At 38.5% G+C, this 16728-nt stretch overlaps 1 protein-coding gene across 6 annotated transcripts in view; it reads left to right on the top strand.

Moving 5' to 3' along the window:
• enox2 (ecto-NOX disulfide-thiol exchanger 2) overlaps positions 1 to 15963 on the top strand; it is a 297189-nt gene extending 281226 nt beyond the window's left edge. For all 6 annotated transcript variants that reach the window (XM_089134788.1, XM_089134786.1, XM_089134790.1 and 3 more), the window contains 4 exons: positions 462 to 518; positions 2607 to 2712; positions 10413 to 10498; positions 15331 to 15963. In XM_089134788.1, coding sequence (XP_088990914.1) covers positions 462 to 518; positions 2607 to 2712; positions 10413 to 10498; positions 15331 to 15462 — 381 coding nt within the window. In that variant the 3' untranslated portion in view covers positions 15463 to 15963. The remainder of the gene's footprint in view (positions 1 to 461; positions 519 to 2606; positions 2713 to 10412; positions 10499 to 15330) is intronic.
• The last annotated feature ends 765 nt before the right edge of the window (positions 15964 to 16728 follow it).

Genomic DNA, 16728 nt, shown 5'->3' on the forward strand with positions numbered 1-16728 from the left:
GATCTGAGATATATTTCATGTATGTAGCCCAGATGGTGATAATCTAAAGTTTAATATATGGATTTGGGGTTTGTTCAAATCCCTAACCATAAAGCATGCTGCATGAGCAATATCAATAGTGATTCTTGCCTTGGCAAACGCCAGTAAATATTCCGTAAGCATCAGGTTGCGTTACTAATCTCAGCAGAGCGGCTTGAAATGGCTTCCTTCACTGTGCAATTAAGCTGTGCTTCATTAGAGTTTCATTGAGCAGGACAAATACTTTAGAGCTTTGCTGCTTATTTGGCATTTAGAGAAATCCATTGCAAACCTGACCTTCAACTCTCGCCGTGTCAGGCCTGTGATTCCACTTCCTGCCCTGCGGTCTGTCCCGCGTCCTTTAGTTTCCCTTTGTGAACAGTGTGAGTGTGAGCCTTGACATATTACACGCTGACAGCTCTCTCATTCTTTTAATTGACTAGCTGGAGACGGACAAGCAGGAGGACAGAGGAAGCGAAGAAAGTGGAAATCATGCCAGCGTAAGTGGGAGACGCTGTTCTCCGTCTCTGACACTTGCCCACATCACACCTCACACTGGCACATTCCACCAATACGGTACGCTTTGGCTTTAAAAAAGAAAACATTAGAAACACCAATCGCACAAAAAAGAATGTTTTATTTAGTGAGACATGGGTATGTTAGATAAGTATTATCTGGTATTAAAAATTAGCCTTCTATGAAAAATAAAAATGGAATTTGGCTTGTCCTACCTTAAGCTGCGTTCACACTACATTCAACTTGGTTCCCAATTAATGTTTGTGACTGACATTCACGGATGTTACTCTATGTTAGACAACAAATACCAAATACCAAATACCATCCCGGCTATTTAACTGCAGCAAACAGGCAAATACCGGTCTATCTGGCTTCTGAAACCATTCAGTCACGGAGTCAGTATGGTGAACACCACTGTATGTACACGGAGATATATCATAAATTATAGGACGGTTTCTGACTGCTAAAATGAGCTTCTCGTTCAACTTGCCTCAGTCAGATTCAGCACTGAAGAGTGATACGCTCCACTGACTTCACTCCTATTGGTTGTCGCTCACGAAAATTGCTCTTCATTTGCATAAAGTTAAACATTTCTCAACTTTGTCGCGTCGCCAGACACGCACCATCCAGTCGCCAGCGGTCGCCGGAAGTCGCCCACTCACCATTGAAAATGAATGGTATCGCGAGTAGTGTGAACGCAGCTTTACCGATTTGTCGATGACTGTGTGGGGCTGTTTTGTATTTTTCTGTTCTCTGTGGGGTTTTTTTTTGTTGTTGTTTTGTTTTTTGTTGTTTTGTTTTTTTATTTGTTTTTTCCCCTTTTCTTCTTTCTGTATTGTAGATGTGTCTCACTGATTTCTTACCTGGTATGTTAATTTGCTTGATGTTAAAATGTTTTGTTAAAAAAAAAAACCCAAAAAACGCAGCTTTAGTCTTTTCGACTTCTCAATACACTACCGTTCAAATTGGTATTTTAAATATTCTTACAAAAAAATACATTATGCTCACCAAGGATGCATTTATTCTGATAAAAAAAAAATACAGTAAAACAGTAATATTGTGAAAGATTATTGCAATTTTAAAGAATTGTTTTCTATTTTCATGTTTTAAAATGTAATTTATTCCTGTGATGCAAAGCTGAATTTTCAGCGTCATTACTCCAGTCTCACGATCCTTCAGAAATCATTCTAATAGGCTGATTTGCTGCTCAGGGAACATGTATTATTATTATTATCAAATGTTGAAAACAGCTGTGCTGCTTAATATTTTTGTCAAAACCATGATTTTTTTTTTTCAGGATTCTTTGATAAATAGAAAGTTCAAAAGAACATAATTTATTTAAAACAAATCTTTTCTAACATTATAAATGTATTTACTGTCACTTTTAATTGATTTAATATATTCTTTTTATTCATTTTTTTCAGTCCCCAAACTTTTGAACAGTAATGTATTTAACTTTTAAATTATATTTTTATTCTAAACATTATTTTTATTCTATTTAATATTTAATTTAATGTTTTTTTATGTTTATTTAATTGTTTAAAGTTTTGAACTTGTGATAATGCATGTCCTAAATGCTGCTGCCAAGACTTGCAAACCCTATAGAAAATAATGCGAAAATAATAAAACTCATTTAATAGTTAGATTGACCTCCTGGTGTTGACGACAGAGGGTTAAGCTCCTTTTACTTAACCCTAACTTGGAGAAAAAAAAAAGGTTGCAGGCCCTATTTTTCCACCTATTCGTGGAAAGTGTCTTATTCTGCTCTTCTCGGCTCTCTCTCTTTAGCTTTTTGTTCCTTCCACTCTGTTGTTCTCTCTCTCTATATATTCCTCTTACCCTACACCCTCTTCTGTTGTCCCATTTCCCCTCCTCCAACCTCTCGCAGAACATGACAGATCATTACAGGCCAATCGAGCGCAGGAGAACTTTATTTGTCGCGGGATAAATCACTCTGACACAACTGGGCGAAGAGATTGCAGCCCCGTCAGAGGGTTGGGGTAATGAGGGGAGGGCCAGAGAGCCTGTGAGAAGAAAACAACTTTCTTTTTTGCTGTTATGTCCTTCCACAGGAGGCGTCGGCGTCGGCTGTGGTGTCCTGCAGTCAGGAGAAGGAGAGCCTGCCGGAGAAGGGGCCGCCCAGCCCAGTCAAGTCTGAGAGAGAGGCTCTGCTCGTGGGTGAGTGTCAAGACATGGCACAACCATCAACGTAAAGCTGTTTTTCATACTTTATCTAATCAGACATAAGACTGTTAAAAAAAATATATATATATATATATATAAAACTTCTCATTATTTCCATCATCCACAGCTATCTCTACTAGGGTGCAGGTGTTAATTGCCTGACCAAATGAGCCTCAAATGAGTCACCCCGGATGCTTTTTAATGAGGAACTTTAACATGTCATCCACAGCACAGCCAGAGAGAGAGAAAGAGAGAGGGAGGCTGTGAAATGTGCCAAAATTGATGGCCAAAAACTCAGGTTTAGGTAGACAGCTCTCTATATTTTGACAAACAGCCAGAAAGGAAGAAGTAATTGTCTCTGGACTGTTGAATTATTAAACATGAATGCACACCCTGAGGTTGTAATGTGGCCTCAAAGTAGATCGGTCGTTACACCTCTTGATTTTTAATATTTCAAAAATCTTCACTTACTTCACTTATACCCTGCTTATCACATGTGCATTTGTTTTTGCAAAAAAAAAAACAAAAAAAATCTGAGAAATGATTGCCATAACATAAGAGGAAGATATAATGCAGATTAAACCACCAGCATTATCTGCATGTGTAATTGTCTTGCCTGCACATGTTTGGCTCAGTTGTCTAGGGTTTTATCTGTACTTTATTTGGCTTATTTGCCAGTCCAGTGACCAGAAAGAGTGCTGATCATGCTGTTGTCCAGTACATTGCTCCCTGATGAAGAAAACAGCTTCAGTAACCATTAGCTGTCCATGAGTTCTCCTTCAGCCTCGTTCATTCCATCAGATCTGCTTTAGCTCATGCAGTTTTTCAGCAGGGGCTCCTGTCAGGACTAAGACCATGCCTGCATTCAGACATAATGAAATGTGCGTTCATTGTGATAGTGCTTGCTTGTTGCAAATCAAATGTGTTTTGGAAGCCACACCATATACGTTTACTCACTGCATTGTGTATCTGGAATCTGATCTAAATTATTAAGGAGGAGGCTAGTATGCACAGCTTATTTCATGCTGTCGTCACCAACGGCATGTTTAAGTTAAAAAGGGTTAGTTCACCCAAAAATGAAAATGAAGTCATTAATTACTCACCCACATGCTGTACCAACCCCGTAAGACCTTCGTTCATCTTCGGGAACACAAATGAAGATAATTTTGATTAAATTTGAGAGGTGGATCACTGCTACATAGGCTCCTAAGGGACTGAAACTTGACGGCCCAGAAAGTCATTGAAGAAAATGTTTAAATATTCCATGTGACAACAGTGGCTTTTTGTGTGGAAATAAAGCAAAAAAACAACTTTATTCGACTATTCATCTTCTTCCTTATGGGCAGTGGTGGAATGTAACGAAGTACAAATACTTTGTTACTTTACTTAAGTACATTTTTCACATATCTTTACTTTACTTAAGTAGAATAAATAGTGCATACTTTTTACTTTTACTTCGTTACATTTTGCAGCAATTATTATACTTTCTACTCCACTACATTTCTACAACTTCTGTTACTTTTTCATTACATTTTCTGATCAGTTTTTCCCCTGCCAAAACGTAATCTGACCATCCGTTCGTTGCACGTTTGTCTCACCAGTGACGTTTGGTTGCCATAGATACAGTATATCAACCCGGTCACACTAAATGCGTCTCGCACGCAGTGTGTTTATCGTGCAATTTATACGCGAAAAGTTGTTTTCACGTGCATAGGAAACTCACCGTGTGTAATATACGTTTGGTTAGGATTATGGCAAGCCAAGAGGTTCAGAATTACACCATAAATTAATTGCGTTTACTGCCAAACATAGTTATTAACATATAGTAAGGATAAGCATGATGTGCATATTGCCTAATTGCAAGCTTGTTTCAGAAATGGTGACAATTTTTTTCCATCATGATTGAACATCATTATAGGAGTATTAGGTGGAACGAGTTAGAATTAAATGTTTTATTAATCATTAGAAAATAGACATTAAGATAATAAATTGTTATGTAAGTACTTTTACTTTTAAAACTTAAAGTACATTTAAAATCAGGTACTTTTTACTTAAGTATGGTTGTCATTGTGTTACTTCTACTTTTACTAAAGTAAATATTTATCTGGTTATTTGTACTTTTACTGAAGTACTGAGATTCAGTACTTCCTCCACCACTGGTTATGGGCCTGAGATGAGAGTTCAAAAGATTTCCATGACGCATGCGCGTCAACTGAACGAGAAGTCGTAGAATAAGAACGCAGTTCTCACGAAATCTTGAAAACTCTCGTCTCAGGCGCAGAAGGAGGAAAAGGAATAGTCGAATAAAGTCTTTTTTTTTTCCGCACAAAAAGTATTCTCGTCGCTTAATAAACTTCAAGTTGAGCCACTAGTCACATGGAATATTTAAACATTTTCTTCATTGACTTTCCGTCAAGTATCAATCCCGTAGGGTGCCAATGTAGCAGTGATCCAGCTCTCAAATCTAATAAAATATATCTTCATTTGTGTTCTGAAGATGAACAAAGGGCTTACGGGGTTGGTACAGCATGGGGGTGAGTAATGAATGATTTAATTTTCATTTCTGGGTGAACTATCCCTTTAAATGACTATGTGACATGAAGGCCAAGAATGGTAACCCATACTCTGAATTTGTCCTCTGCCCATCCAAGTTAGTGCACACACATTATGAGTAGTGAGAATTGAACGAACAGAGCCCTATTTTAATGATTGAACTGTATGGTCTAAAGCTCATGGCACAAGTGCATTCAGAGCCTGTCCGAATCCACTTTTGCTAGTTGAATGTCTAGCGACTGAACATGCGTCTCCAGAGGGCAAACCATTCACGAGACTAGCCGGATTCCACCATATCTTTATATAAACTTTTACATTGTAATCCTTTTATTTTTAATATTTCGCATGTTTCTGTCATGCTGTGCATCCCTGTGTGTGTAATAAGCAGAGTGTACGGGCGTTGTGGACCCACGCACATTACTAACACTCTCTTTAAATAACAAAACAAATATTGCGCCATTAACTTTAGACCAGGTTTCTGTTGGTCAGTGGTGCAACCTGCCAACAATGCGTCTGAACACACCTTGTTTTCAGACCAGCACACCCTTGAGTGCAAATGCATTTGCTATTTAAACATGAAAATGATAACTGCGTCAGGCAGAAACTAGCAAAAAACACCTGGCATGTGATAGGGCCCGAACACTTATTAGACTGAAGCAGTTTAGGTGCACTTGATCATTTTATTGATACATCAGGCTTGCTGCTTTTGAGGAACGTTTATTTGCACACTGTAAAAAAAATTTTTGTTGGTTTAACTTAAAAAAGTAAGTAACCTGGGTTGCCTTAAAATTTTAAGTTGATTGAACTGGAAAAAGTGAGTTAATACAATGAAGGAGATTAATTTAACCATCATAAACTCAAAATAATAAGTTATCTCAACTAAATAAATTATTATAAAGTTGATTTGACAAAAGAAAATATGTTCTGATAACAAATCTTGAAAATATTTTTTTTACAGTGCGTTTAATTGCATTGCATTATAAGTTATGCCCCCAGAATAAAAACTACAGAGCTTTGATCATAAAACTAAGCATTTAAATATCTTCTTACGTTTATAAGAAGACATATTAGTCTCATTGATTTTCAATAAAAGCTATCATGATTTCATCATCCCCTATAAATATGCCCCAAATTTCATGTTTTTGCACAGTTTGGGCTTGTGAATAAAACTGAGCTCTAATAAAAAAGTTATTATTATCACACTATGTATTATTTCATACGTCAGGCTTTACTGGGTTAAAACTCCCAGGCATTTCTGGGTAAGAGTGTTGTGAACTCTTCTGTTCAGAGCAGTTTTCCCCTATTGACCTCTATCAATCACAGCCTCCTAATAATCCCTGTTTAATTGGCAACATCAGTCTACTCTCCCCTCCACTGATAGCTGATGTGTCCTGAAAAAACACATGTAAATCTAATTACTACTGTTCCAAGCCCATTTGACTTTCTTTTAGTTCAACAAGGAAATTAATGGATGAAATGATCAAAATAATTCATTTGTGGGTGGGAATTCTTAATTTGTGACCAAAATATCAATTATTTTCTTCCAAACATTGAGTGCAGGGCTCTATAAATGTGACTTTTGGACTACTTTGCCCTTATTCTCAAGCTCTTCACTGTAGCCACACTGCAACCAATTCCTTTTGGCACCTCTGGCGTTATTCCTGGTGCAAACTCATTGTATACATGCAAATGAGAGTTGAGAGCTGCATAAGGGGCCATTCACATATCGCGCCTAAAAACGCGTAGAAAACGCTAGGCGCACGCGTTCTCCTTTTTCCAAAGAAGCGCTAGGGCGGTTGCACTCCGGAGGCGTCTGTCGTTGCTAAGCAACCATCAGCTGCGCTCTCCATTACATGAAGGAAATTTCAGCAATGGATTTCCACCACCGAACAACCCTTGCTGTAACTCTGTTACAAGATTTATTTACTCAGAAAAGTAAAAAAACGCCGCAGTGTTTGGGTGCACCCCATACTACAAAAACGCAAGAACCATGGGGAATTTCACCAGCTGATTCAGGAACTCCGCCTGAACAATGGGAGGTTCAAAGCCTATTCCAGAGTGGACAAGGACCAGTTTGATTATATTTTAAGAAGAGGTAACAAAAATGGCGAGGAAGCTGATTGGTTGGTTCGTGTCACGTGACCTACGCTGCGCTTGCGGCATTCTGAAAAGTTGAGATGTTTTTATCTCGATGCGGCGCGGACGCGCCTGGAAAAAACGAGCGCGTCGCACCGCGACCGCGTCGCTTCCATTATGAGCGCGCATACCGCGCGCCTACATTTGAAATAACGAACTTGAGCGCGCAAAAGACGCGATATGTGAACCGGCCCTAAGATGGCATTTTCAGCGACTATTTCTATGATGATTTTTGTCATCAATGCTAATCTTCTCGTTTTGTGTTACTTGGAAGAAAGCAAATCGCATGGGTTTGGAATGAAAAAAAAATCTATATTTTTGGATGAAGTACCGGGCACAGCTGCCAGCTCAGGGTGTTTGTTTAAGCACATACAGCATTATATCTTCTAGCAGATATGCATTAATTAGTGAAGCATTGCATTACGTTATGAAGGGTCCGTTTTCGTTCACCTCACAATGTTTGGCTTGGGATCGATGCGTGTTAATGGAAAGGTATAGTAATCCAAACACACTGCAATGAAACCATGTATAATATATAAACTATGTGTACAGTCCATCAAGACTAATGGAATATTGACTTTGCGGCACCTGTGCGCTTCTCTCTGGAGAGCTGCGTTGCATCCCTGATCATAATGCGTTCAGAATAAGTGAGTTATTCTCAATCACATTGAAGCGGGAAGTGCTAATAGCAGCTGTTATTGTTATTCCATATGTTTGAGTGTGTGAATGAAGCACTCAGCAGGCCGAATAACAACCTTGATTACCCCAAACAGCATCAAAACTGCAATTAAACATAATCTTTTTGGAAAGTTCAAGAGGCAGAGTTAGCCGATGAGGATATCCACTTCAGGGGACACACCTCAAGTGCTTAACTACGCTTAGAAATATCAATTGCTGATGCTCCGTTCCAAAACCAAGTGAGCTTCCTACTTGCTCTTTTTAATAATTATTCAGTCTTCTCTAAGATACCTCATTTGGGCCAAGATCTGAGGCAGCAATGTGTCCTATGCGGAGCAAGCAATGGCAAAATGCTCTGCAACTACAAAAAATTAATCCAAGGTTTGAGCAAATATCACTAAATGCAATGTTTATGGAAAAATAATCCGTTTTGAAATTGATTTAACAGTTTTCACTGCTAATTTTTGTTATTTAATGAAGAATATGTATATGCTTAAATAAATATATTATAAGTAATATATAATAAGTAATAAATAATATATAATAATTACACTTAATTTATGTATATTTATTATTTATCTTTTAAATGATTTACAAATAAATATCTATTTATATATGAAATTCATTTATGTACATATATTTCCTGCTATAAGTTTGTTTACAATTGTTTAATATATATATATATATATATATATATATATATATATATATATATATATTAAAATGTGATAAATTAGGGCTGTCAAACATAAATGTCTGTGATAAATATTTCTTTAAAATATTTGTTGTAACTAATAAACTAATTTTCTTATTGTGAAAATGAATCTGCAAAATGAACTTTATTTTTTTAAATTTATTTAAGTTCACTTAAAATAATAGTTGTTATAGTATTTGTTAAGCCTAATAAATGTTTTAAATGCGAGAGAGCTCAACACAGCTGAAGAAATCACATAATACAACTAGATAAAACACTAGCAACTTAAAGGGATAGTTCACTTTGAAATTAATTTTTGATGTTTTAGCTTACCTCAAGGGCATCCAAGATGTAGGTGTCTTTGTTTCCACAGTAGTTTCAATTTTGATATATTTAGGTCAAATGGTTCTTTGTCTGTCAGTCATATAATGGAGGTCTATGGTCACCACCTCAAAAAGCATGCACAGAGAAGTCCAAATTAAACATGATTTAATGACTCGTAAATGTAAGTTCACATTGATGGCCTAAGACACATCCACAGCCACATCCAAGTGATCTGAGGGCACGGGCACTTCGGTCTGCGTTAGCGCTGAAAGTGATCTCTCGCGCGGTTGTGGAAAAAAACCAACGTTGTCGAAATCATCTTCCATTTTGATTTTCTTGTATATATAATTATGTTTAGATCTTCATGTTGAAAGGTAACACTTCCGAAATTTCTGTGTAAACAATGAGTGACGTACATGCGCGAGAGATCACTTCCGAAGACCAAAGCGCTTGCGTCCCCTCAGATCACTTGGACGTGGCTGTGGTTACAAGAGGTAAAAACGATATAAATACTGTTCGTTTTCTCACACAAACCGCTCGTTCCGTGTCTTAGGCCATCAATGTGTACTTACATTTACAAGTCATTAAATCATGTTTAATTTGGACTTCTCCGTGCATGCTCTTTGAGGTGGACCCCATAGACCTCCATTATATGGCCGATAGACAAGAACGGTTTGACCTAAAAATATTAAAATTGAAAATACTGCGGAAACAAAGACACCTACATCTTGGATTCCCTTGAGGTAAGCTAAAACATACCCAAAATTAATTTCAATCAGTTTGACGTGTGCTGCAAATACTCAGAACCCACGTATGATCGAAAATAAGTCAAGTCAAATATATTTATATAGCGCTTTTCACAATACAGATTGTATCAAAGCTGCTTCACAGTATCAATCAAGACAACATAAAAGTAAAATAAACAAAAAACTCATCAGACATTGAACAATAAGCTGTCCCAGTGTGTTTTCGGCATGTTTCTGTGTTTGGTTGTGTTGTGAGTATTTGCAGCACATGTGTTGTCATTCTTATGAAGATGTTTTCTTAATTTGCTGGTGTTTTTTTTTTTGTGTGTGTTTTCCTTAATTGCAGCACATTCAGCTCTCACTTCCACTGTAATCATTCATGTCATCTCCATAAATTGATTTATTCTTTATAGAGACATCAGCATCAGGACTGGAATCAGTGATATTTGGCTTTATTCATAGTGATTAGTAAAAATGTGCAGCTTCGAAAAGGTCTTGGAACCAATATTAGGTTTATACTGTATAGATAGATCAGCGACTCATCTTTGGCTTTACTTCCACAGGAATCATCTCAACGTTTCTTCACGTCCATCCTTTTGGAGCCAGCATTGAATATATCTGCTCCTATTTACAGCGGCTGGACACTAAGGTATGAAACAAACACACATGCCACTATTCATTTTCAGTTTGGCTCAACTTATCATTAGCCATTCAGTCTTACTATGAATACAGATACACTTCAGCAGAAACGAGGTTAAAGTGCCCCTATTGTGCTATTTTAAAGGGTCTTCATTTTGTCCTGCAATAGTTTACATGCATCCAAGGTCAAAAATACTTTAGATTTCTCATAATATGCATTGCATCATGTCCTTATTTCTCAAAGAGTCTGAAGATGAAGACAGATTTGAGTTCTCTTCCGAGAGCCTAATCTGCTCTGACTGGTCAGATGACCCAGTCTGGTCTACCACTTACTGCGCGTGTCGGAAACGAATGCCCATTTCCATATCTGAGTTTCTGCTCTGGATCATTCTCAGCACTTGAAACACAGTTATACGAACAGTGGTTTTTCATATCAATTCCAGCGCGGAAGTGCATGCATATGGATTTGCAGCGCTGAAAACAGCCCCTTTTCAACACAAACTAAACTCTTCCAGGCCTCAACTACAAACTACAGTGTTTGAAGGTCAAATTAAACAGGTTTCAGAAGTTCAGAATCGATAACTATATTTAATATCCACTTTAAAACTTTTCAGACCTTTTACATGCACAAACAGCCATCCTACATTTGGTGTTTTGAAAACTTTTTTGAATGTATTTTATTAGCTTCCATCTTCATAAAAGTTTTAACTGACGATTATAACCTTGACAAACACACACACACAGGCTACTCGCTTTGACTGAATGTATTTACAGCACCTGCACACACAGACTGAAAGCACGTATGGCGGTCTGCTTACCATTCTAATGTTCTGCTGAGTAAACAGCCCTTGAGCAGACAGAAAGTGCTCAGGGTGTAAGCACAGCTTTCACACACACACAGCGGGACCACACACACACATATTTCCTCTGTGTGTGTGTCCGTCTGTGTTTTCATCTTCCGGTTCTCAAATACAGTCCTCAAGCTTTTCCTGCCAAAATGTTTAATGCCGAAATAAAACGCTCATCTTTCTATAGCGCAGTGTTGATTACCCTTTATTTCCCTTCATCTCTCTTGCTTTATCTCTCTCTCGCTCTCTCTCTCGCTCTTCTTTTGCTGTCACACAGTGACTAATTTACACTTACAGATGGAGGGTGAAAATGAGGCTCTATATCTTTTCAGTTTCGAGTTGAAGCCCTCTGGCTGTCAGTGCCCACGCTCTCTCTCTCTCTCCGCAGCGCATACATGCCTTCATATCTTCAACAACACTCCCGCTTGTTTTCACTAAAAACAATGCACTGCAGTGGGAGGGTTTAATTGATAAACCGTCATTCACGTCGCCCTGCTTGGCACTCGATAAGCTGGTGCAAGTGGGTTCCGCGATCCTGTGAAGAACACAACTCTCGTCGCATGTGAGTTCTGAGGTTCATGTTGCGCTTATATACAGTGAGGTCCAAAAATCTGAGACCACATCAAAAATCTGGGATTCGAAAATTGGAATAAAAAAAATAAAGCTCAAGATGATATTAAGGCTATGTTTACACGGAAACGATTCTGAAGAGAAAACGCAAAAGTGGCGTTGCGTCGTCACTTTTTATTCTGCGCTTAGACGCGTGCAAATGGTGACCCAAAAGTGTGTGAAATTCAATGTAGTATGCACTTCAGGCGGCTAGGAGTGCATACTACAACAACACCAAGTCCACGCGCCTGCGTACAACCTTGACTGTAGACTTTTGCGTTTTTACCGTTTACACGGGAACGCGGCGGTGGAGCGTTTTTAAGATTTTCACTCTGGAGGGTGGTTTCACTTTTTTGCGTTTTTAAGCCTCAGAAACGCTGTCGCCGTGTAAACGAAAGGCACATCCGATAAAATATTTTTACGTTTTCTCCCGCGAGCGTTCTCGTGTAAACAGGGCCTAAAATGATTCCAGGTTTACAGGTTTTACCTACGCTATCTCACGACCAATTCGTACGAATTCGATGAATGATTAAAAAGTGTCTAATTCGTACGACCTCACTCGTACGAATTCGTACGATTTGTCTAAACCCACGTGATGAGTAGGTTTAGGGGCGGGGTAAGGGGTAGGTCATTCGTACGAATTCATACGAATTGGCCAATACGTTAAATATGTACGATTTAGCAAAATCGTACTAATTTGTACGAGTGAGGTCGTATGAATTGTTACGAATTAGCGACTTTTTAATCTTTCGTCGAATTCGTACGATTTAGTCGTGAGATAAGGTTGCTTGCGGCTTACACTTTATTTTAAGGTGTCTGTTACAGTGTAATTATACATTTAGGTCATTTTAAAAAACTACATGTACTTACTGTAGGATTGGGGTTTGGTTTTAGGGTTAGTTGCATGTAATTATGCATAATTTATAGTTATTACTACATTAACTACATGTAATGTGTAACAAGGACCCTGTATTGTAAAATAAAGTGTTGCTCACTTGGGGAATTCAAACCAAAAATACTTAATTATTCATTCATTTGTCATTCAGTTTGTAAAGCCAATACAGTATAACATAATTTGTAAAGAAACATGAGTATTAGTAAGTAGTAAGGGCTTTTTGAACGGAGGATACTCCACCATTTTTTCATATTAAACTGTTATTCCCTTAACTAAGACGAGTTGATACATACCTTAGCTTAGCACTTAGCTTAGCCCAGTTCATTCATTAGGATACAAACAATTCAGAAGCAACCAAACACCTCCACGTTTTCCCTATTCAAATACAGTTATACGAATAGTGTAACTCGGCCAAGAGTGGTGACACAAAATAAATATAGTGGCGGAATACCATTGGGAGCACTTCGACTCCACAAGATGTTTTCTAAAGTCGTTTCTATAAACTATTGAAATGTTTACAGATTGGCCCCATTCACTTCCATTGTTAGTACACCACTCTGACCCAGATTTGTGCTTTTTTTTTATTTAAATAGTGACAATTAATCTTGTGAGTTTAATCAACATTATGCCACAAAAGCTGTTGATTAAGCTTGTATTTTACCCAGAATATGCCAACAATGGATGTACTTGACATGACAAGCCTGCCTTTATTATCCTTACATTATATTGCAATCATTACAATCACAAGCTTTATTTCCTGCCTTAGGTGTCACGATCGCTAGTGGCAAAATGGGTCGATCCAAACGCAGCAACATGGTAATCAGGGCAATCCAAATCATCGTTATCCATGCCAGTGTCGAAACCATTTAATCAGTAAGAGAACAAATAAAGAAAATTAAACAAGAACAAAAACGAGAACAGACTAGAAACTAGAAATGCGGTTCCAGGCTGAATGGTGAGAGGAAGGGAAAAAGACCTCTAATGGACACTCGTGGGAAACACAAACCAGACACTGTGACATTAGGGCCGGCTCAAAGCATTTTGAGGTTAAAAATGCAAGACGTAGTTCAGTGGAAAGGTCTAGAAATGCGTCTTTTAAAACTTGACTTTTAACTATGCCTTGGCGTGCGAAACGCTGCAAAAGACGCAAACGCAATGGTCAAACACGTCTTTCTAGCCCGTTTACATAAAAAAACCAATGGACACGTAGTGCAGCGGAATGGAAAAACATGTTCCTTAAAGGGCACCTATTATGCCCCTTTTTACAAGATGTAAAATTGGTCTCTGGTGTCCCCAGAATGTATTTGTGAAGTTTCAGCTCAAAATACCCCACAGTTCATTTATTATAACCATTTGAAAAAGGCATTTTTGTGGTCTGTTTTAAAAAGAGCTGTTTTGGGCTATACGACCTTAAATGTAAATGAGCTGCATATCCCCGCCCTGCCTTTGGATGAGGGCATAACTTGATACCTATGGCAGTCGGTAAGAAGAAGGGCTGAGAGAGTGAGAGACCCGCTGTTTTGTATGTCACTTAGCCGTACATGTTTGAATAGGAATATTTAAATAGTCTCTGATCAGACCCAGATGACGAAGAGACTCCGGCAGAATAAACACAAATGAGAATGGACCAGGACATCTCAGTATGGTTATTTGATACATTTATGTACTTATAGAGTTGTAATCGCATCCCCTTTGAAATTATGGATGTGCAACACACACACACACACACACACACACAGACACACACAAACACTAACGCAGGCTTTTTTGAAACTACATACACATACTGTGATAAAGTTTGCTACGTACTTATGCGAGGGACCTGTTGCGTCATGTTTACATTACTTGTCATACAGGTGCTGTACGGAGGATGGTGTACAGATCACCGAGGGCGGGGTCTATGCCACAACCACACTGTCAATCAAACCCCTTGCTCAATTCTACGTCACAAAGCGCTGAATCTTAGAACAGCTCGTTCTGAGACAGTGCTTATGATTTATTGAGATTGTAAAAAAAAAAACACTGGGTGGATTTTTATCATTCTAGGGTGGTTTTGCTCACACACTGCCAACACACATTTATGTTCAAACACCATAATGTGTGAATTCAAAAAGTGAATTTTCCATAATAGGTGCCCTTTTAAATGCATTGAAAGATCATTTCATCTGTTTAACTGAACTACATTAGAGCTGTACATTATTGTCATAACATAGTTTTTGTTGCTAGAGGTTCAAGTTTTTTCCTTGATACAGACGATCTGTCAAAGTCATTAAATGAAATATATTTATTTTATTCTAGAGCCCCCCCCCCCCCCCTCATATGGGCAAAATGACATTGTATCATTGAAACATATATTTTCTATAAATCTGCTTTTGATCTGCATTGTGAAAAGTGCTATCGAAATCAACACGAATGAAATATTCCTCTTAAATGAGAAAAATGGAAGCATTTTCAGGAGAGGCCTAATCATTGATGTCCTTGTTGTTTCAGATCAGTACCACAGAAGTGGAGACTCTTTTGGGTCGGCTGCCCTGCACGTTCAAGCAGGAGTTGACGGGTGTCGGGGCTAGTTTGGAGAAACGCTGGAAGTTCTGTGGGTTTGAGGGCATTAAGACGGCGTAGAGACACGGGTCGGGCTTCCCGCTAGAAACAAAACGGCCGATGGACCGGAGGGGTCACAACCAATCACCTGCCAGCTCTCCGTCTCCATCCGCCCAGCCCCATGGGATTAAAATGTGGAAAAACACTTGGAGACCTAGAGAACCTCAAGACTTTGCTGTGTGTGTAGTATGTTTTAGTATGTGTACACACGAGCACATGTCAGAGTGTGTGTACGCGCACCGTGCGCTTGTACTACACATCGTGACTCGGGCCGCTGCGGCGACGGAAAACTCATCGGGTAAAAATCAGGGTTTGCTGAACCGAGGACTTGAACTGTCGACATGCGTTTCTTTTTCTCGTTGCGCCTCTGATTTGTAAAAAAGAAAAACCTTATAAATAACATGAATATATTTCTTTTCTCTTCTGTATAGGCTGCAGAAGCTGCATAGAATCTTTTGTTCACATATCCTGTAAATGTTTGAATAACTTGCTATTTTAAAATAAAAAAACACAACAAAAATCTGCAACTAGACTAATTCATTAGTTTAACAATCTAAGCCAGTGCGAAAGTTCGACTTTCTGCACTTCTGCTAATTAAAAGAGGAATGGTGGGATAAAGATACGCCTTTAGAAGACATTTCCTCTCACACTTCATGCCACACACGTCCTTCCAAACCCTCGGGCTTTTCCTGCTTACGCTAGTGACCACAGTTAGCTCTTCTGTGTCCTCAAGCGATCCGAGTTTCACATCTCTTATTGTTGGTTTTTTCATAATCACTAGTTGACTGATAACCGGACTCAGCGGATGTGAAGGTGTCGAGCGGTGTTTCTGTTTTGAGCTTGTGAACTCTCATTAACAATCGGAGTATGTGTCGCGTATGCAAACGTGTGTGTTTGTCTGTTAGTCTGGAGTAAACCGTGTAAGTTGCGTCTCGTGTCTCGTTCGGAGAGAAGGTTCTTCCGGCGGCACAGTCAAGCGTCACTAATGCTCTTCTGTTATGCAATTTGTAAGTTGTATTTTTTTTTTTCGCTTATTGCTGAGGGAAACTAAAGATTTATTACACATGATTGGTTCCCACTGCCCCTTTTCCATTTCCTTGGGCCGTAAGTATGAAAAATTATTTTCAAATGCTTGTCATACATTTGGCCTCTCAGACATGAATTAATAATGAGTAATGATTGTGTTTCCCCCTGTCGTCGAACAACCCTTAATTCATTATTTCTTTTTGCCATGAATTTTTAATATAGACACTTCAGATGGACGGAAATCTAAGTGAACTGAACATG

This window comes from Pimephales promelas, chromosome 9, assembly GCF_988280905.1.
Source record: "Pimephales promelas chromosome 9, fPimPro1.hap1.1, whole genome shotgun sequence".
NCBI lineage: Eukaryota > Metazoa > Chordata > Actinopteri > Cypriniformes > Leuciscidae > Pimephales > Pimephales promelas.